General features: G+C 41.3%; 1 protein-coding gene across 1 annotated transcript; it reads left to right on the top strand.

Annotated features, from left to right (window-relative positions):
* Positions 1–503: 503 nt before the first annotated feature.
* Positions 504–20,902, top strand: ube3b (ubiquitin protein ligase E3B). Its single transcript, XM_017684206.2, has 27 exons — positions 504–597; positions 1,248–1,377; positions 1,816–2,018; positions 3,626–3,743; positions 4,254–4,313; positions 4,405–4,509; positions 4,669–4,765; positions 5,570–5,655; positions 5,748–5,830; positions 5,944–6,049; positions 7,244–7,364; positions 7,830–8,007; positions 8,679–8,851; positions 9,738–9,905; positions 10,530–10,701; positions 10,987–11,105; positions 11,464–11,578; positions 11,774–11,873; positions 12,035–12,154; positions 12,403–12,579; positions 12,774–13,022; positions 14,471–14,536; positions 14,625–14,683; positions 15,107–15,289; positions 15,904–16,015; positions 16,267–16,359; positions 16,982–20,902. The coding sequence occupies exons 3-27, from the start codon at positions 1,858–1,860 to the stop codon at positions 17,171–17,173; spliced, it is 3,213 nt and encodes a 1,070-aa protein (XP_017539695.1). The 5' UTR covers positions 504–597; positions 1,248–1,377; positions 1,816–1,857; the 3' UTR covers positions 17,174–20,902.
* The last annotated feature ends 671 nt before the right edge of the window (positions 20,903–21,573 follow it).

Raw genomic sequence — 21,573 nt, 5'->3', positions numbered from 1 at the left:
TATTAACTAAACATGTGTGCAATATGTGCCTGTCTGATGAAATGATGGTGACGTTTTAAATGTAAGAGTGTGGTATTACACATTTATTACAATGTTACTATCACATGAAACCACAAACATGCAGCGCAGTCTGTTCTGAAAAACAGAGTTGGATATAATCTAAACCCGAGCGTAAAGAAAAGGTGTTTTACTGCCATAAAATAACGACTGGTGTATAAATAAAACCAGCTGAAGTAAGAGGAACCGAGTACTGAGCGATGTAAAGACCTGCAGTGGAGCTTCTGAGAAGACCAAGCATTTGTCAGCATAGGAGCTGAAGTTGGTTAGACTTTATTATTCTCCTTCTGAAACATTTTTGTCTAAAAGCCCATATAAACTACTTACACATTTCAACACACGACACCTTAAACCCCACTTTTATTATGATTTGAATAGAAATTGTGCTTCTTCGAGCTGCCGCGCTGTAGGAACGCTTATTCAGCGCTCCGGTTTCTGTCCAGCGGGTTTTCCGCGCTGCACCCGCGCAGGATTACAGCCAGCAGTTTTTGGAGAGACTCTTTAATATTTATCTTCGTGAAGAAGCTTCCAGGCGCTGCGGTGCGTCCTTTATCCGCCGCGCTGCACTTCACACTCACCTCAGCTCTTATACGTGGCTGTTTTCGACGCATGACACCCGTTTTTAGTCCGAACGAAAAGCGTCCAAAGTCGTTAGCTCCTCAGGCTAGCTGGCTAGCCAGGCTGTTTACTTGTTTACTTGTTTATTCGGAGTTGTTTACAGGCAGCCGCGCGCGCGGTGTGGACGCGGCGAGGGGTGGACGCTTATTCTGCTCAACACAAACACTTCTCACTCCGTTAAAATGAAGACGGGGTCTTGTTTAAAGTGGCTGTGGTGTTTTTAGCCGTTAGCCAGTGTCAGTCAGAAAGAGCCTCTAACGTTGTTGTGAGGCTGATTTTCAGCTGTTTACCTGTTCACAGGGTTCCTGTCTGTATTTGTGAATTTTCTCAGTAAAGAGATCATTTTAATAGCTAGAAACGCAAAGATGGAGCATTTAAACTCTAAAAGATGAGAATATTGTTACTAATTAAAGTTAAATGTTTTCTAACGGCACAAGGTCACTTTCCAGCTGACCGTCTAACCAGCAGGGCAGAGTAGCTGTGTCTTCTAAACTGTGTCTTTTTCTGCCGTTGACAGATATTTTATGGTATTTCATTAATTAGAAAATACTATTTTGTTTGTTTTGATACAGAAATATCAGCAACCCTTTGTTGACCCTGATGGACCTCAAGACATCCATTGGTGAAGCAGTGGACATTCAGTAGCTGCTCTTATGAGCTTCAAAGCTGGAGAGGGACTGCACATCACTGCTGGAAGGGAAGGTGAGGGTCAGCACCAAGCTTTGGTTTATGACCTTTCATGGGTGATAACGCAAAAAGTTCTTTATCTGTAAAATAAATAAATAAATAAACCACCCTGGAAAAGTCGGTTATGAATGACGCTAGAGCTGGGATGTGGGAGGAGCGCTGGAGTGAGGTGGTAACTGGTGCTGATCATTTGCAAACTCTGGTTTTCAATCAGTGCAACTGCATTTAATGGCGTAGTTGAGAGGATGCCGGGTCTCCACGATGCAGTTTCACATATCACAGCGCATCGTCACATCCCTGCTGATTATAATGTATTCCAACAGTCCAAATTCATATATCATACATTTTATAACCCAAATGTAAAGTTATTATTCATTCACTGAGTTTCACACTTAACTGTACTGTTCAGTGTCGTGTTTACGTGACTCCTCACTTCAACATCTTTCATCTTAGCTCCTGACCTTTAACCCGTGGAGCCACTGTCTGGAGTGAAAGATGTTCAGCGCCACGCAGACGTCCAAGTCCCAGTTCCTGGACAAGGCTCGGCTGGCGCGGGAGGAGAGGAGGGGGCATAAAGAGAAAGAGCGAGCGGCCACGCAGATCCAGGCTCTGATCCGCAGGTTCCTCTGCCGCTGTAGACTGCAGAGAGAAATCAGGTGAGCTCTCAGCGGCTCTTCATCAAAAACGGACCGTCATCTCATCAGCATGTGCAAGACAGTAAGGAGGCGTGTTCCAAAATCTAGCCTGCTGATTGGCTGTCTAAAGGACATTCCACATGCACTGATTTCTGGTTTAAGCCACTCCCACTGTTGGTTTATAATATAAAAGCAGGTATTGATCAGTAGTCGGTATCAAAATTGAGGAATATTGAGCAGTTTCCAGTCCTAGTTGTGACGTGTGGTCTCTGAATTTTGCTACAAGGCTAATGTAGCTAAGAAGTAATGCTGGTGGAAACCCCACTAATTGGCTTGATACTAACTGCTAAGGGTGTGTGATATAATCCCTATAATTGAACCCCTGCTACCTGCATGTCTAAGTCATTATATACTTGCCTCACACCACGTGGAGTTGTTCAGTGATCTATATTAGACTTGATTACCGTAATTTCCGGACAGTAAGACACTACTTTTTTCACACACTTTGAAAACTGAGGCTTAAACAATGGTGCGGTTAATTCATGGATTTCTAACGAATAGAATTGAGAATCATTTGTCACTGTGTTTGCACACTGTGAAATTAGGCCTCCGCATTTAACCCAACCATGCAGTGAAACACCCACATACATGCACATTAGTAAACACACACTAGGAAGCAGTGAGCACACTTGGCCACAGCAGTGGGCAGCCCTATCCACGGCGCCCGGGGAGCAATTGGGGGTTAGGTGTCTTGCTCAAGGGCACTTCAGTCATGGACTGTCTGCACTGGGGATCGAACCAGCAGTCTTCCGGTCACAGGGCTGGTTCCCTGACCTCCAGCCCACGAGCTTCATGCTGCCAAAACGTTTAGCCTCGTCACATCAGACCAGTGAAACTACCGAACAGATCACAGTGGACCAGTGAAACTGTTCGAATGAAATCAGATGCACTCACACTAAATTCTTCAGATCAGTCACTTTCATGCACACACCTTCATCATGGAAATCACACCAAGAAATGCATATGATGCAGCTTTCAAGTTAAAGGCGATTGATCTGGATGTTGAAGAAGATCCGACTGAAAGCCAAAACGATCGCCACCGAACAGAAGATTGAAGACTTTAGAGGTGGACCTTCATGGTGTCTGATTTATGAGACGAAAAGGCCTGTCCATCAGGGCACGGACGTCTCTGTGTCAGCAACTCCCTCCTGACTACGAGGAAAAAGTGACAAACTTCCGCAAACTCACTCAAACAAGGACAGCCGAGAATTCCGTCGGACCAGACGACATCATAAATATGGATGAAGTGGCTTTGACGTTTGACCTGCCCTTCACTAGGTTAAAAAAATCTTTGTGTAAATATCTCATGTTACAACGTGGACACCTGTGGCTTAGAGACAAGTGCGGCTTATATATGTACATTTTTTTCTTTTTAAAGTGGGTGCGGCTTATTTTCAGGTGTGCTCAATAGTCCGAAAATTACGGTATGTGGTTTCTGACACTGTAAACCACTACATCATTCGGGTTTTTTATTTTTATTTTTATTTCTTTGTCCGTTTTAAAGATAACAGTGTTTATTTCTTGATGTTACTTTTATTTTCTCAGTGTTTCTCTTCTCAATATTTCAGGAAAGAGGTCGATGACTTCTTCGCAACGACTGAATCGGGAACCACAAAAAGAAATGCATTGTCCATCTTTAAAATCGCAAGAAAGTTATTATTCATATTCGACAAAGATGATAAGTTGGTACGTGTAATAACTTTAATAGCAGTGTGCATCTTTTGCATGAACGCACTGATATGGGGATTCTGGGCTTGTGCTGAAATCTAATCATTTTTATGTAAACAACTCCTGATGCATTTATTACATGTAGAAATTTGCAAAAGCTTTTACTGGATTATTGTCATTGCAGAGACACATTTATTTATTCTAGACGTTTATGTAACATTTATTTCTGTAGGGCTACAAATGCAGTAAAAATATGCTGATGTTTAAGTACAGCATCACCTAAACATTGTGCACTTCAGTACAATGAATATGTAATCCAGTATCCGTTTAAGCATTAGTCAAATCTAGAGATCTTTTTGAAGCCAATTTTAAAGTATCTGGTAACTTCAGCCTGATTCTGATTTTATTGTGCATTCCTAATAATTTAAGATGGACTGTATGTAAATCCTCGATCACAGTATGTGTGTAACACATGCCACATTATTTGCTTTGAAACTGGAGGCATTGAGTCTTTGCTTCCTTCTGCAGAGATTTGAGAAGCTCTGTCGGACGATTTTAAGTAGCATGGAAGTTGAAAATGAGCCGAAAGTAAGTGTTTCTCATTGCTAAGTAGATCCAGTGGTGGCTGCATCAGATCCATTACCGATGTAGGTGTCATTGTATGTCTGCTCTTTTGTAGGTGTGGTATGTTTCTCTGGCTCTTTCCAAAGACCTCACCATCCCCTGGCTCAAACAGATCAAAGATGTTCTCTGGGTCTCCTGTGAGTTCCTGAAAAAACTGAAGGTACTTATACAAATTTAATGTTATGCTGACAGAAATGCGGCTGCTTTCTATCTAGAACTCAAGCCACATTATGGTCATTCTGTGAGTCTGGCAGTTATGTAGGTCAGACTTTCTGGTCATTGACTTTCTATCTGCTTGTTTTTTTCTCTTCATCTGTAGCCGGACATCATGCAGGACAACAAATTGGTGACCCTCTACCTGACGATGCTCGTCACCTTCACCGATACATCCACGTGGAAAATTATCAGAGGGAAAGGTTAGTTCCTCAGGGTGGAGGTCTGACAGTTCCAGTCCTGCGGGGATATTCAAGTTTCACAAAGCAGGCATTTCTCAGCCAGGAGGTCTAAAAGCCAGGGCCCTGTCCATAGGAGAAGAGTTAGGCCACAGCCCTCAGTATTGGCTTAAACAATTTACAGTTTTTACCTCTTAACCAATATTTAGTCGACCAGCCAAGACATGCTTTGTAACTTAAGTTAAAGAGACGTTGGTTCAGGAGTTTTTCTGACCATCTTTACATATTGACATCACACGCACAGGCTCAGAAGGTCTGGCTCGATGTTTAAGTCTCAAATGCAAGTTATAATACTGCGCGTATTCATAATACTGATGAAGATATGAGGACAGTAGTGGATAATTCACGTACATCCCTGGAATGACTCGACCGTCACCGAGTTTTGCCTGAGTTCTCTTTGAATTCTTTTTCAATCTTCCGATTCATCCTCTCAGGGACGAGGTCCAGAGCACAACCCACCTCACAAAATGTTCATCCATGTGTGATTTTACGCTGCCCAGAGAGGATAAGGGGACATTTTTTGTTATTTATTTATTTATTTATACCTAAATATTGCTGTATGGTGCCTACTGAGAAATCCTGCACAGTTCCCTGTACTAACGCCCTTGATGTTATTAATCCGCACGATCCCCCATGAGCTAAATGTGTGGCAGTTCTGCAGCCCTAAAGACTTAATCTGAAGTTCACATCCACTGCTTTGAAACAAATGTCTGCTGGTAAATAGGGATAATAAGGAAATGTCGCTCTTTTTTCTCTGTCTCTATGAAGGAGAGGCCCTGAAACCTGCTTTACACAGGATATGTGAGAACATCATGGGCCACCTGAACCAGAAGGGATTCTACTCTGTCCTACAGGTACAGGTCACGTTAAATATGTTTCAGGGTTATTTATTTCTGAACTGTGAGCTGTACTTTTTATTTCCTCTGCTTTCTGAATTTCAATGCAGATTTTATTGACCAATGGGCTGGCGCGGTCCAGGCCCTCGCTCTCCAAAGGCACACTCACAGCCATTTTCACACTGTCGCTCAGGTCAGTTACCATGGAAACCTCATTTTTTCATGTCCAGTTAGTGATATGCATCTGTTCTGGACAAAACTATATTGGATCAGCCTTTTTAATCTTGTTGGGTGTGTGTGTTGCAGACCTGTAGTAGCAGCTAATTTCTCCGATAACCTGCTGAGGTCGTTCCTGATCCACATCATGTCTGTCCCCGCCATCATCTCCCACCTCAACACACTCACTCCAGATGTAAGGACACACACACATCACAGAGAGAACACAACGTACATAAATATTTGAGACTTTCTCATGTAATGAAGGTGCATTGTGAGTTTGATCCCTGGTGATGCCTCAGTCACCTGTGGCCAGGTGTCCAAGACAGCATAACTGTCCTCTGTCCCTCTCTCTGGGTGGGTTGGGTGGTCCTCCCTCTCCTGTTGTATTTCAAGCTACATGTCACTTTGGATTTGTGGTCTGGGTTTATTGTAGTACAGTAATTGTAAGATTGTTATTTCAGTGTTTCAGGTTATTTTCAATTATGTTGAAACATTTCAAATAATGTCTTTACAAATTCAAATATCAAATTTGCTGAAATGCCCGTTGTCCTATCCAGTGACACATTTGCAGCTGTTTGTAAAGAGGTGCTGGAGCTTAACGTACAAAACAGGAGACCTGGCTAGTGGGGAGAATTGTGCTCTCATTGCTGCAAACATTGAAGGCCTGTAGCGCTGATCAATGTCGCTGAGCACCACTCATCATCTTTTATGACTGCATTGTGTTACACCCAGGACCAGACCTCATAAAGACATAATAGGAAGAAAGTGAATTTGTAAGCTATTGTTATTATTCAAGTAGAATAGTTTAACTTAATCCCTTTGAAGGCTAGAGCGTGCTGAAAATTTGAACATTTTTTTAAAGTTATGAATAACAGGGTTTGCATTGTAGTCAATTTAAGTGCTAGATAATAAGCCTTAAGATGTAATAAGCCTGGGATTTTAAAGCCTCTGTATGAAAAAGTATGTAGTACCAAACATGAGCTAAAGAGGTGGAAAGTTCCTCGGCGCTCTCACTCGGACTTCTTGTGTGGTATTGAGAGTTCTGTCCTATCTTGTGCTTCACTGGGCAGCACTTCTTGATCAGCTTTAAGCCTGAAAAAGGTTCTCATGTGTGAGGATGTGTAGGTACCAATATAAATATGACACACATAAACAAATAATTCCAGCTTAGACTGTTAGTGGGGGAGCTTTTCAGAAAGCAGGATTTTTCAGCCAGATAACTTCAGCTCTCCTTCCACTGGACAGACCTGAGCTTGGGCTTGAGTTACCTGGCCGAACTGAGAAACGTTGGTTTGTAAAATGCAAGTTGTGAATCGTTTAAAGGAAGATTTAAGGAATTTTGTGTGTGTGTGTGTGTGTGTGTGTGTGTGTGTGTGTGTGTGTGCAGTGTATGATCACCATCCAGACTCATGACCTCATGCGTAAGTTTATTTTGTTCGTGAGTCGTGAGGAGCAGTGCTCGGACATCTGTGTGTGTCTGGAGGGAAGCCATACACTCTGCTTACTCGGTAAGACTGCGTTTGTATGTGTATGTGATCTTTTTTTGAATATCGATGTGGATTTGTGTACCTGTTGATGTGAAATTGGAAAAGTGCAAGGCACATTCTGTAATGCAGATGCGTCGACGTGTAGAGGCAAGAACCTCTCAGACCGACAGTTTTCAGATAAATTCACTGATACCTGTAAAGCACATAACTACCATTAAAGTCAACAGCAGTTCATCTGTGTTTAATCTTCTTTACTGATTTATATAATCGTTTGACAGTCATACTGATTGTTTAATACTAATAAAAGAAGAAGTTTATTTTTACTTCATTAGTAAAAATTTAGTTAAACAGCTAAACAGTTTCTCGCACGGTTAATACGTGTATAACTATAATCAGGAAAGAAGAGAGTCAGGTTGTTCTGAGATGGGCTGACAGCTGGCATGCAGACCCAGATGTGTGTGTGTGTGTGTGTGTGTGTGTGTGCAGGTAACCTGATTCAGCTGGGCTACCTGAACGTGAAGGTGCTGGAACAGGAGGCTGGACACTTTGTGAAGGATCTGACGGACATGCTGTCCTACTGTCAGAGATACGTCTCTCAGAAGAAGTCTAACCTCACTCACTGGCACCCAGTGCTAGGCTGGTTCTCCCAGACTGTGCACTACGGGTACGGCCTGTTTACACAACACACACACTCCTTTTCTCCTTTGTCCTATTTCTTCTGTTTTTAGCTACAGTACTGAACAAAAACATCAACAGTTAGGCCTGTAATATTGTAATACTTTAAGAAGCAAACTATAATATTTACCAAGTCATAATCTGTATTTGTCTGACATCTGATAAGGTAGATTGATTTGTCCAGTTGATTTGTGACCAGTCCAGTTAAAGAGGACTAATTATGCTCTCTTTGTAATAAAACATGCAGTTTGTAAGTGTTAAGTACTGATAATATCCCCAGTGTTCTCAGAGCAGCATATTCTGACATAATTTATCACAATAACAATAATTATTGTCATATTGCCCGTCTCTATTAGCACTACTTTTACTCCAAGTAATAGTAATTGCAACGCTTTTTCTTCCGGTTCCTGACTCTAAAGAGGATGAGGCGGAAAACAGTGATAGCGTGTGAACTGACACTAATATTTGTCCAATAAAAGATCACAGATCAGTAAAAGTGGTTCTAGTGCACTGTATTTATACATCTGTAGGATGCATCTCTCATTTGGCCACGAAACGGAAAGAAAGTAATTGCGAATGTCACAAACTTTACCATCTGACGTAATCTTACCTGTGGGCTCTTAGACTTTCTGTCCTCAGTATAAATCTCATCTCTTCCAGGCTGAATGATTCCATGCCGTTGGTGACGAAGCAGCTGCAGTGTTTATGGGGAGTTCCTGTGATCTGCACGCTCTTCTGTGATGTCCTCAGTAAAAAACTTGAGGTCCAGGAACCGACACCCGCTCCCCCTCCTCCTCAGCCCAACACACTACAGAACAACCTGCCTGTTAAAAGTGAGTCAGAGCCTCATTCTTTTTCCGTGCTACTGCACTAGAGCTCAGCACTTATTGTTTGAATGTTAGAAGTGAACGTGTTGTTGGCACTGTTAGACGTAATTGTTGAGCGTAGTGTCAACCCTAAGCCTCCCTGTATTGGTACACATGGGTTGTACTGTGCCCAGGTGTGTAAACTCTGGAGGAACAGTATCATCAGGAATTGGTTTCTTATGCTAGCTGCTGTGTTGAGACACTCACTGAAGTGTTTACCCTGCATGCCTAGGTTAGCGCATAGTGATATCAACTTCTATCAACTATCAATTATCAGCAAGGTTTTTAAGGATATCAGTTAAGGCCTGTGTGACCTTGTCACAGCAAGTCCAATTACAGTTAGGATAATAATCTTTTCACATTTCTTTTTCACATTAACTGAATATCTGTTTATGCTTATAAAGATGAAAATCAATACATCAGTTATTGTTTACCATTGGACCACTGTACTGTATGCTCTGTGAATTATGTGTATATGGAGTGGAGGAGCAAAATCTTCTTGCTTGTAAGAAATGGGCAAAAAAAAATTCACTAGTATGTAGAAAAAGACAAAAAGATCTAGAAGCTGAATATATACGCCTTATTTAAAGGGCCCCTGGTGTGGAAAATACTTTTTCCAATCAGTCTTAATGACACAGTAGCAAAAAACAGCCTGTTTAATACTATAGAATAAAGGGAACTTAGAAAATGATCCTGTTAAAAAAAAAAGACTTTTGGTACATAAAGCAAAAGCACATTTTATAAATGCACCTCAGGAAAAAAATGTAATGGGAAAGAATATCAATGTAAGTATATTAGTTTATTCTGCATGTTAGATTTGAACGCTTGCTCTCTCTCCTGTTTTCTGATGCAGATCTGTTTAAGCGGGCGTTCCAGAAGTCGGCGTCGGTGCGGAACATCCTGAAGCCAGTGGGGGGGCGGAGGGTGGACTCAGCGGAGGTGCAGAAAGTGTGCAGTGTGTGTGTGCTGTATCAAACAGCCCTTACTACACTCACACAGATCCGCCTGCAGATACTCACAGGTCAGCCTCGCAACACCAGTCAAATCAGTACGACTACGCAAACTCACATTTTTATTTAATGAGAGATTTTTAAACACTAGCAGTGCCTGTGTGAATAACAATGGGTCTAGTCTTAAAGAGCCCTTGTCTTTCTGTTGTGTTGTATTTGTTTTTATTCCCTTGAGATCCACTTGTAACATTTGTGAGGTTTTCTGGGCCAAAAACAGTCAGAATTCATTGTTACATTACATTTTTCCAGCCTCTCTTTATTCCTTACTTAACTTGAACACTGTTTTCATGTGACGTCAAACCATAAAAGTAAGGAAAATTCATACAGGCCCTTAAAGTGAAAGTGGTTGACAAGATATAAGCTCCACTTTGCTTTTTGTGTCTCATTTTTGTTGCTTTAGCACAGATTTGTCAAACTTTTGAAGTTACAGTTCATTCCTGCCCCTAACGTGATTTGTTGTGTATTAACCACTTAACAGACCTGGATTTGTCGTCCAGACTCTCATTGTTCACTTATGAATAGCTCTTTGCATTATTTTCCATATAATTACTGAATAATGAGCCTCATTATGTAATAATCCTGCAGGTTTAAGGTGAAAAAGTGTAATGTTTTGTATGTGCGCATGTCCTGTGCAGGTTTGACATATCTGGACGATCTTCTGCCAAAGCTGTGGGCGTTCATCTGTGAGCTCGGACCTCAGGGGGGGCTCAAACTCTTCCTGGAGTGTCTGAATAATGACACGGACGAGTCCAAGCAGCTGCTGGCCATGCTCATGCTCTTCTGTGACTGCTCCAGACACCTCATAACGTCAGTGTTACACATGAACAGACAAAAAAAAACGACTATTTAAATCGCTTTGAGCGTTTGTTGCTTACAGAAACGTTAACTTACATATGTTGTCATGACTGAAGAAACTGACAACAATGAAAAACTACCAAGCGTGAAGATCGGGAGGGTCCTCCTTTTCATCCTCCCAATAACCCGTCTTCTGTTTAATTTCCTTGTGCATTGATCCAGTGAAATCAGCCACTGTCCTCCTGCCCCAGCAGAGCAGTCTCTTCATGTTTAACGTTGATGTGTGTCTGATTACAGAATCCTGGACGATATTGAGGTTTACGAGGAGCAGATTTCCTTTAAGATGGAGGAGCTCATCACCATCTCGTCTTTCCTAAACACGTTTGTGTACAAAATGATCTGGGACGGCATTCTGGGTGAGTCCTACACACAAAACTGGCTTCAGAAAAGCAGCTAGAGAAGGAAATGATTCACAGACATTGATGTAATTACTGTTGGCATTCAGACAATATTAAAGGTACAAGGGGGGAAATCCTCTTTTACAGGTGCTGTTCTATGATTATTTCCATCCACATCGGCTCTTTCAGTTTTTTTCTCCTGTTTCGTCTTTTTCCTTTTTTCTTGTGGTGGTCTGAACTTTTTAGTGCCGTCCAGATACGCATCTCTCAGGTTTTCCTGGCAGATGTTTTCTCGCGTTGAGAAAAATGGTTTCATTCAGATCAATGAACCACTCAGATTTCTGAAATCAAATCTATTTACTATGTGTTATTGTAGAGAATGCGAATGGGGAGAAGTTGGAGCTGTTCCACAGCGTTCATGGCTGGCTGATGGTGCTATATGAGAGAGACTGCCGCAGGAGGTTCACCCCCGACGAGCACTGGCTCCGCAAGTCAGTAACATCCTCTCACACCCACACTGCAGCTTCAGAATTCTAATATCAAACAACACAAATGTCATTGGATCTCCAAAAAAATAAAATAGAATAAAATACAAGAAAAACGTAAACATGACTAGATTTTTTTTTTGTTCTCAAACGGCTGAATTAGAAATGTAAGTGCTCTTTTCGGTATTTCTGTTGAATTAGGGACCTGAAGCCCAGTCTGCTTTTCCAAGAGCTGGAGAAAGGCAAGAAGAGAGCCCAGCTGCTGCTCCAGTACATCCCCCACGTCATCCCGCACAAGAACGTCAGTCACACATCTCAGAACTGGACCTCAATATAATGGAGAATTAATTTAAAATTCTGGACTGAACTTCAGTTTTGTCAGGAAAACGGTTAATTGAACTTGATTAAATAGTCGAGTATGTACATATTTATTCATGCATGTTTTTATTTGTGTCCAATCAGAGGGTTCTGCTGTTCCGGAACATTGTTACGAAGGAGAAGGAGACGCTGGGATTGGTGGAGACGAGCTCCGCCTCCCCACATGTTACTCACATAACCATCCGGCGCTCGCGCATGCTGGAGGTCAGTTTATTTGTTTTAGATCCAAAACACATCAAAGACATTATTTACTGTAAGTCCCTCCCTTTCTCACATTTAGCAAGCAGATGATTCGTCACAAGGGGGAGCTGTTAGTGGTCAGGGAGCCGTGATGCTTCATAAGTGTTGCTTTTTTTTTTTTTTTTTAAACAAACAGCGTCTGAAATATGTTTGCAGGTAAACACAAGCACTTATTTGTTTCTTTCTGCCTTTATTTCCTTCTCTTTCTCCAGGATGGCTATGATCAGTTGCGTAGACTGCCTGTGAACTCCATTAAGGGTGTGATCCGGGTGAAGTTTGTGAATGATCTGGGAGTGGACGAGGCTGGAATCGATCAGGATGGAGTGTTTAAGGAGTTTCTGGAGGAGATCATTAAGAAGGTCTTCAACCCAGCACTCAACCTGTTCAAGGTACTTAGCATTCCCTCATTTCACACCAGACATGTTCTGATGGGTTTGGGTCTGGGCTTCAGGCTCTTTTCCATTTATTTTAATGTCAACACAGGATAACTTTTTTATAATTAATTAATTGTGTGTGTAACCTTTAAATGAGTGTCGTCACGCTGCCGTAGTCAGAGTCCCTTATCTGCCCTTTCCTCTTCCAGACGACCAACGGGAACGAGCGCCTCTACCCCTCGCCCACATCCAACATCCATGAAAACCACCTGCAGCTGTTTGAGTTTGTGGGGAAGATGCTGGGGAAGGCGCTGTACGAGGGTATCGTGGTGGACGTGCCCTTCGCCTCCTTCTTCCTCAGCCAGGTTCTGGGACACCATCACAGCTCCTTCTACAGCTACATCGACGAGCTGCCCTCACTCGACTCCGAGTTCTACAAGAACCTCACCTCCATAAAGGTCAGAGTCTGATATGTTCAGAAACACTCCCAAAGCTGTGTGTGAGCACTGCTGACCAACAGCAAGGAATTTTAAAGTTTTAAACACGTTTATCGACCGCTACTTTAATCTCTTGAGGTCAATGTGCAATAACACAAAGAGATAAAGAGGAGGTGTAGGACCTCACTGGCGTAACCAAATCAGTCTCTGAATATTCTGGTTTGTCCTCTTACTGTAGTGTATTCTGTGGGAAAAGTCTTTTTTACAGCATAAACCAATAAAGACAGTAACAGAGCACTGAGCAGTGAGCGATATATCATTTCAGGCTAATCATTTCCTAGATTACTTTTCTCTGCATAACTTCCTTCAGCTTCTCTGACATGAACATGGATGCCACGCACATCCATATATCCAATCAGCACAGATGTGATTAGCCACCATCTCGTTGTTTAGTTTTCGACTACTATGCTTTAGATTGGGCCTGGTTTACTGTGAAAAACAAATTCAGCTACATTTACACAACAGCCATACAGATTATGTGCTTGGGTGATTGGACATTGTTGTGACTGTATGTCACAGCAATATGTGCCTCGCCCATATTGAAACTCCTGTTGTTAACTTGCTAATATCATTAAATGCGGGTAGAGGGCGCAGTCAGTCTACTTTTGAAGCATTGATTGGGTCTATCAGGCTACTTGACACTCTTTTACACTTTTAAACTTATACAGCTCTGCCTTCAGTCTGTCTTGGTCCAGCTAAGCTTGAGAGCTTATTTAGAGAGATATTTGATATTCGCTCCTTATTTAACACTAAAAGCCTGTTATAACATTTAGCGGATTCTTAGATTAAATTTTTTTTCTTAAATTGTCCCTTCTGGACTTTTAGTGGATTAGACTGTGCTTATTAGGGCTGAATGGTGTGGGCTTACAGTGAGATATTAATAAATGTGTTGCATATCACAATGACAATATGAGAAATGGATGAAATGATTAAATCCAGTGTGTCTTTGAGAGTGCAGCAAGTACAGGTAAAAGTACAAGTAAATAAAAGCAATTTTATATTCATATATTACTATTAATATGAATAGCTGCTTGCATCAGAACTGCAAGCACATATTTAATTTTTTTTCCATTAAAGCTGACAAAAAGTAATATATATATATATATATATATATATATATATATATATATATATATATATATATATATATATATATATATATATATATGCTCTTTATGGTGATGCAGATTTCTTGTGAATGTTGCGGTTACTGCTTCACATATTTTTACTGTGCAGCCTTTGTGTTTATTCTTAGGATATTCAGAGAATTGAGAATCGGTGTTGAAGTGTACACTGGTGCTTTACTTTGCTGCTGTCCAGAGATGTTTTCAGTGGCTTATGAATGTCGCTGTGTTATATAATCTCCTGCGGCATGTAAAGGTGGTGATATCTGTGTGATTGACTTTCAGCGCTACGATGGAGATGTGAGCGATTTAGGGCTGACTCTGTCGTACGATGAGGACGTCATGGGTCAGGTAAAGAACATCAGCTCCATGTTCTCCAGTCCTGTGATAGACATGCGGCTCTTTCATGTCACATTGTTACTGTTTCTCTCCCCCACAGTTAGTGTGCCATGAGCTGATTCCTGGTGGGAAGACCATGCCCGTCACTAATGAGAACAAGTGAGTTTTCAATGCTCTCTCCAAAACACAGTAGATTTCAGCACCTCATTAAACACACCTGATTCAGCTCATCAGCTCATTATCAAGGCCTTCATGAACTGAATTCAGAGCATTAGATGAGGGTAAACACTGATCTCTGCAGCAGTTTGGCCCAGAAAGTCACGAGTTTGACATGCCGGTGTTAAATTATTATGAAGATTTAGTAATTAAACTGCTTTTTTCTCGTTCCGTTTTCTGTTCTGATGTCAGGCCCTTTGGGAATGTAGATTTTTATGAATGTTGTGGGGTTTTTTTTTTTTATATTTTAGATTATCTTATTAAACCACCAGAACTGAGTAAAAAAAAAAAAACATATTTTGTCTCAGATTGTTGCCTTACGTATGTGCTTTGTTACCCGTGTATCTGAATCTTCTATCTCTGCAGGATCAGCTACATCCACCTGATGGCTCACTTCCGGATGCATACGCAGATAAAGGACCAGACGGTGGCGTTTATCAGGGGCTTCCGGAGCATCATTAACCCCGAGTGGCTGCATATGTTCTCCACACCGGAGGTGCAGAGACTTATCTCCGGAGACAACGCCGAGATCGACCTGGATGACCTCAAGTACGTGCTGTACAATATATCAGTTGACTGATGTAAACATTTTCTGATACTCATGTCAAGCAGCTAAAATTTGGTGATATTAATGGATATTTCATTTGGTAAAAATGACACCATTTTTATTTATTTGTTTAATTATTTTTAGTTTAAATTATTTTTGTTTTTAGATTTTTAAAACTTTACAGCTGAAGGGAACACACAGGAGGTGTACAGTCATAGGGTGATTTAGTTCTCCGGTTTGTAAATAGTTTTTGTGAATGTTTGGATAAAATTCTAATCTTATGGCTTAGTGCTGCTCAAAGGTCCAACATTTGGACTTTCAGCAATCCTGTAGTGCTTCATGTGTGCTGTATTTACAGCTCAGCTGTTAGTACACTGTGTTTAGTTTAGTTAGTTAAATGCATGTAGTGCTTTAAACATGCTTCATTCACAGTACAGCTGTTGTAATGTACTTGTCCCATTCAACTGAAAGTTCTTCTGAACAACAGGAAAAAAGAATAGAGGGGGGCTTTTGATATGTCATTATAATCTTGCATTACAACCAGCACTATGAGTACCCGTAATAAAGAGCTGCTGTTTGTGGATGAAGATGTTTTGTGTTCCTCTCTGTCCACCAGGAAGCACACGGTGTACTATGGAGGCTTCCACAGCAGCCACAGGGTGATCATCTGGCTGTGGGACATCCTGTCCAGTGACTTCACTCCTGAAGAGAGGGCTATGTTCCTCAAGGTGATTTCTCTACAGCACAGACTAAACTCTGGCCCAGTCTTAACAGGGTTTACATGGCAAATAACCTCCTGAAAATGATTCTTTACATGTATATAGATAAAGAAAGAACTGATTTTGATGGCTAGGCTTAATCTGCGACTTCATGTACAGCTAAAGTCTGCAATAACTCGGCATTACTAAACCTGTTTTGTACGTCTTCTGTAAAGCTGTACGATTCACACTGGTGTTGTTTTTGTGGTGGTGTGTTTTAGTTTGTAACCAGCTGTTCCCGACCTCCTCTGCTGGGTTTCGCATACCTCAAACCGCCCTTCTCCATCCGCTGTGTGGAAGTCTCTGATGATCAGGTCAGATCTGCATATACAACAATTCTCCTTGATGGGATGCCTGCACTCAAAGTCCCAGGGAATACAGAGCAAATTATTAAAATGTTTGTATGACACTAAAATTAAGTGTTAATTTAAACATCCAACAAAGTTTGAATGAATGCATTTATTGTGCATTCAGGGAGTGCAGGTGTGACCTTATGATTGCTAGTGTTTGTTAGTGCTTTCGCTTGGTGGTTTGCTTTCTCTGGGTGAGTTTATCCGACATGAAGCGAGAGAGACACAATAGTTTTGCTAGAGTTGGTGAGGCTGACATACGCAGCACACAAAATTAGGACCGTCCAGGTTACATTCAGGGAGGAGAATTTTGTGAAACACTTTTTGGCCATTTATTGTTCTGTGTATCTTGTGCCCACAAGAGCAAGATTAACCTACTTAAAAGGTAAAAGATTCAGGCCTCCTTTGGCTTTAAGGTTCCCAGGAGCTTTTACGATTAAGCATACCAGTGTTTGTCTGGATATCTGTCTGTATTTGAATAACTCACCCATCATACATGTGAAGCACATTGAACTGTGTTTTCAGGCTGCCTTTTGATCCTTGTTCATTTTAATAACTCGTAATATGCTTGTTTTTATGCATGTAGGACACAGGGGACACCTTGGGCAGCGTGCTGAGGGGTTTCTTCACCATCCGGAAGAAGGAGCCTGGGGGTCGCCTGCCCACATCGTCCACCTGTTTCAATCTGCTCAAATTGCCCAACTACAGCAAGAAGAGCATCCTCAGAGACAAGCTCCGCTACGCCATCAGCATGAACACGGGCTTCGAGCTCTCCTAACACACAATCACTCGCTCACAAACTGGCGAGAGTTTGTGTCCAAGATCTTACACACAGACAGCGTGTCCATTACTCTCATAATACACACTCTTTACTGTTCCACATCACTCTGAAAGGGATCTTCTAATCTTGTCCTCAGCATCTGAAGCCAAAGGAGCTCCACAGGCCTTAGCCTCTTCATCCAGGAGACTCAAACTTAACCTGTCTGGGCAAGAAGTCCATCCATCCACATCGTTAGACCTTCTATCTGTATAAAGTACATTCAGCTTGAAGATGCCTGCACAGATCAGTCACAAAACAACTGCAGATCCAGACACCTCAGTGGTTCAAAAGGCAGTTTTGAAAATGCTTTGTCCCTTCTGTCCTCGGCGCTAGCACTCCTGGACCTTTACTCATTGTGAGGAAATGTATAAAACTGCTGAAAGTCTATGCCAGTCTTTCTCAGGCCTGCAGGCGGAGACGTGTTCTCTCACTCTCTCTGCATTGGAAAGCAATACACATACAACACAAGCCATGCAACCACAGGACACCGAAGAAACTTGGCCTTCTGTCACACACACAAACTTTCTTACTGAAGCTTCTCTGAAGCTTGCTGAGACTTTTGTATAGTAAAAAAAAATGTGCAAATAAATTGCACAAATGTAGAACTTTGATGATGTTATTCATAGTGTGGCCCCACATTGAAATAGCTAGAATAACAAATTTTCAATTTTCTGTCCAATATTTTCCCTCAAACACTACAGATAGAGAAGCGACTATTGAAGAGGCTTTTGCACAATATTTAAAAAGTTCAACTCTTACGTCCATTTGAACTTTTGTTTAACAGATTTCATTGCTCCAAAACGTAAATATGGAAATGCACAATGATCAGACTGTTTTGAACATGTAGAAAGAAAATAAATAGTTCAGTATTTCCTCTTAGTGTTAGAATAAAGTAGTTTGCACTGAATATTTCCAGCACAGTGCTGTTTAACAATCAGTCTGTTAAACAAGTTGAATTTGTGTAGAGGAGCGTTCTTTTGCTGGTAAAATGAATTATTTTAGTAAAATGATTGTTTTCTTATTATTTTGTGTTTTTTTTTTTTTCCCAAAAACTGAAGGATGCTAAGACAGTAATCATCATTTTGTTTTTATTTCTTAACACACTTCTTTATTTTCCACTTCCTTCTGCAGTCGGGGCTGTTTGTTCTTGTCAGTGTTTTTGTCTGTCACTAGTGCTGTTTCATTATTTCAGCATCTAGTCAACTCTTATTTCCTTCCCATATGGGTCCTATCTGACTATGCTAAATTATGACATGGTAAATCCTGTGATAACCCAATCTGACCTGTCCTGCTTCTCATGTTCCCTAAAAACTAACAATCTGAGCATTGGATGGTCCTTGATGTCATCATGTCTGTCTCCGAGATGATGTAAGGATGGAAGATCTGCAGTATCTGATTATGGAGGACTGTGAATGTGGCCTATATCTTGGAACTCACCCAACTATAATCTCCCCAGAAACCAGTCAAAGTGATGATAAAGAGAGACTTTGTATCAAACCTGCCTTCTGTATTACTCAACCCCACCCAGATTATCTGTGTAATGCCACCCCCACCTTGTCCATGCTCTCCAGCTCGTCTTTAAAGAGTGTTACACTGGAAACAAGCCATATGCGTTTCAGACCAGCTACCAGCTTTTTTCAGTGTTTCTTGAAAAGGAGGACGCTGAAAAGACTGGACCAAATGATGGAGGCTCCGTCCGCGGTTTTGATGAGAGCATTTTGATTGTGTTTTGATGGACGTCCTTGCAAACAGACTGGACGAAGCATGCCTTAGAGCCTGGAACTGGACAGTGCCTCCTCTAGCATGATGTCAACAGATGAATCAAACCTGTGAACTTATAAGGCTGTTACTGAATTTGAAAACGAGGGTTTTCTTTCTCCTCCTGTTTCAATACCAGATTTAACAAGCCCTCGTCCGCATGGCCCTCTGGAGAATCTCAAAGAAGGTCACGTGAAGTTTACTGGATTAGGCCTTGGAGGGGTGAAGGGGTGAAGCTAAAGTGTTGACTTTAGCTTTAGGGCACATTTCCCATTTCATACCTGAAAGGGATGGTGGACGAAGCTGTTTATACTGCGGTAAACCCCTTTAAAGTGAATAACATTGTAAAACTACAGTGGCTTTAGGTGGAAAACCATTAAAGCTCTTAAATATGACTGCTAATTCAACTTTGCTAGATATCTAGTTAGCATGCTAAAGGCTAAACTACTGCTTTACACCAAAATGTATAGTCATATAAAGCAGTTATTCACATATATATTATGTTTAAGCTTCATAAAAACACAGCTAATTGGCACATTAAGGCTGATCTAGCTGAGGCCGAGTGCGTTTCTCTCAGTCCTCTTCTGCGCTTGTGTAATGTGGATGCGACGTACCTCCGAGTGGTGGGTCGAAGTTGGCGAGCGTGTGTTAAAATCAGTGTTGAAACTGGACCTGTCTCTTTCAGCTCTGTCAGTACTGTAAAAGACGACTGGTCACACAGAAAAAGCTTAATTTTCTTTTAAACAGGGTTCCTCAAACTCCATGAGCATCAATTGGTGAATTAGCTTGCCAGAACTCTGATGAGACTTACTAGTTTTTTTTAAAGGGTCTGAAGAGCAATAGTTATTTTTCAGAAGCGCCGATGAATGCAAACCTTTCCCTCGGCCAGTGGCCAGTATGTGCAGTACTGGACATGTATACCTAAATATGTATAAACATTTGTACAGCATGTTGTACAGTTGTACCCCTTTAACCACAAGGTTGCCATCTGTCATTTAACTATGAGCTGTTACAAGTGGCAGGTTCCCAAACCCAGTCGTTGGAAACCTTTGCACTGCCTGTGTATCCACTTCAGATCTACAGTTTTCTCTTAATCAGCCAAGACATATTTGGTGTCTGAAGATTCATTCTTTAGTTTTAGCACTACAAAACCAATGAAGGTAACAAGTAGTGGAAGCTTACAGCCCAACAGTCCGGTTGATGGACTGAACGTGGCGTTGTAGATGAAGGTCACTAAAACATGCAGTGCAGAGGTACCTGAAGGTGGGTTTGAGGGCCCCAGCTGTAAACCTGGTGGCTTTAACTGCATCTGCATTTTGCCCTCTTACCTCGATCCAGTCTGTGACAGTCAAAAGTTTGGATACACCAGATTGAGTGTATTTTCTTCATAATCTTATGCATAATTCTGTAGTTAAGATGTTCAGTGATTCAGAGTGGAAGAGGATCTATGGTGGCTCCTCATGAAGCTGCTTAAGAGCGCATAAAGCCACACCAAACCAAATGGGGGGCTACTGAACAACTTAAAATAGAAGATTTGAGATGTGTTTTTTTGTGTGGCTAAGTGAACAGTGCTGCTCCTAATGAGCTGACCCCAAGGGCTTTGGATGGAGGGCTTTGTAGCTTGTGTGATGAGGTCACTCCTCTGAATTTAATGATGTCATTAAGTCTTTGCTATTTTTGTCCCCTTTTCGGAGTGAGAAGTCCAGGAAGCTTCTCAGTCTCTGTTTCTTGTGTGAAGAAAAGGACGTGTTTTTGAGCTCGGTTGCACTACATGAACTGCAGGACGTTATGAAAATGAAAACGTTCGTTGGTTCATTGTAAACTTCTCCATGTGTACAGTAATATTTCTTCTGTAAAGTGTAAACCTAACGTCGATCCAGTCAATCCTGTCAACATTTGAATATTCTAAAATCTTTACTAAACAACCAACGTGTGTCTGTTTCATTTCTCACTTGTTTTAAGCAACATTACATCATGGCGAATGTGAGGTGTCTGAATGTGTGTGTGAACATGAAAATATTATATGTGATGTTTTCAATCCTTTCCAGCCATTCTGACGAGAATAAGGCTCTGAGGACTTTATCCATGTCCTAAACTGCATTTGTTTTTTATTGGTAGTTATATTTGCAAGAACAGAGGCAAAGATATGTTCAAAAATATGTTCACCACCTGTATCCCAACAATGAAACAAAATAAGCCATATTATCAATATAAGGTTTTTTAGTTTGTCCTTTATTACAGCTTCCATTCTTTTCTAAGATGGCTGAAGGAGATACTTCTGAGGAAATACGATTAGTGAAAAACAGAAGTTTCCAAAACTGGAGCTCAAAAAACAAAAACTACAGAGAAAATGAGGCTCCTGACAACTGCCTGGGAGACCTGAAAACTGCCCCCATCAGATAAACAGCACTTAAAGCTTTGATCTTTGAGAAAGGAGAAAATCAAGCTGCTTCAGATGCTCAGCTGCTTCTGAAAACATCCACAGGTGTTTCTGTCCATCCTTCCACTGTGAGAAGACCACTCAGCGCTGTGGGTATGAAAGGATGTGTAGCTGATCAAGGAGAACCTCACTGAGAAAAGGAGACGGACACATCAAACAA

This window comes from Pygocentrus nattereri, chromosome 20, assembly GCF_015220715.1.
Source record: "Pygocentrus nattereri isolate fPygNat1 chromosome 20, fPygNat1.pri, whole genome shotgun sequence".
NCBI classification, from domain to species: Eukaryota; Metazoa; Chordata; class Actinopteri; order Characiformes; family Serrasalmidae; genus Pygocentrus; species Pygocentrus nattereri.
The sequence above is the reverse complement of the archived record's forward strand: the minus strand, read 5'-3'. Positions and strand labels throughout refer to the sequence as shown.

Excerpts from the sequence above, each read along its gene's own strand:
- ube3b (XM_017684206.2), top strand. The coding sequence starts at position 1,858 with ATGTTCAGCGCCACGCAGACGTCCAAGTCCCAGTTCCTGGACAAGGCT. Across the intron at positions 5,831-5,943 it reads ATTTTCACACTGTCGCTCAG|ACCTGTAGTAGCAGCTAATT; the intron begins GTCAGTTACCAT and ends TGTGTGTTGCAG. Across the intron at positions 14,684-15,106 it reads CCCGTCACTAATGAGAACAA|GATCAGCTACATCCACCTGA; the intron begins GTGAGTTTTCAA and ends CTATCTCTGCAG.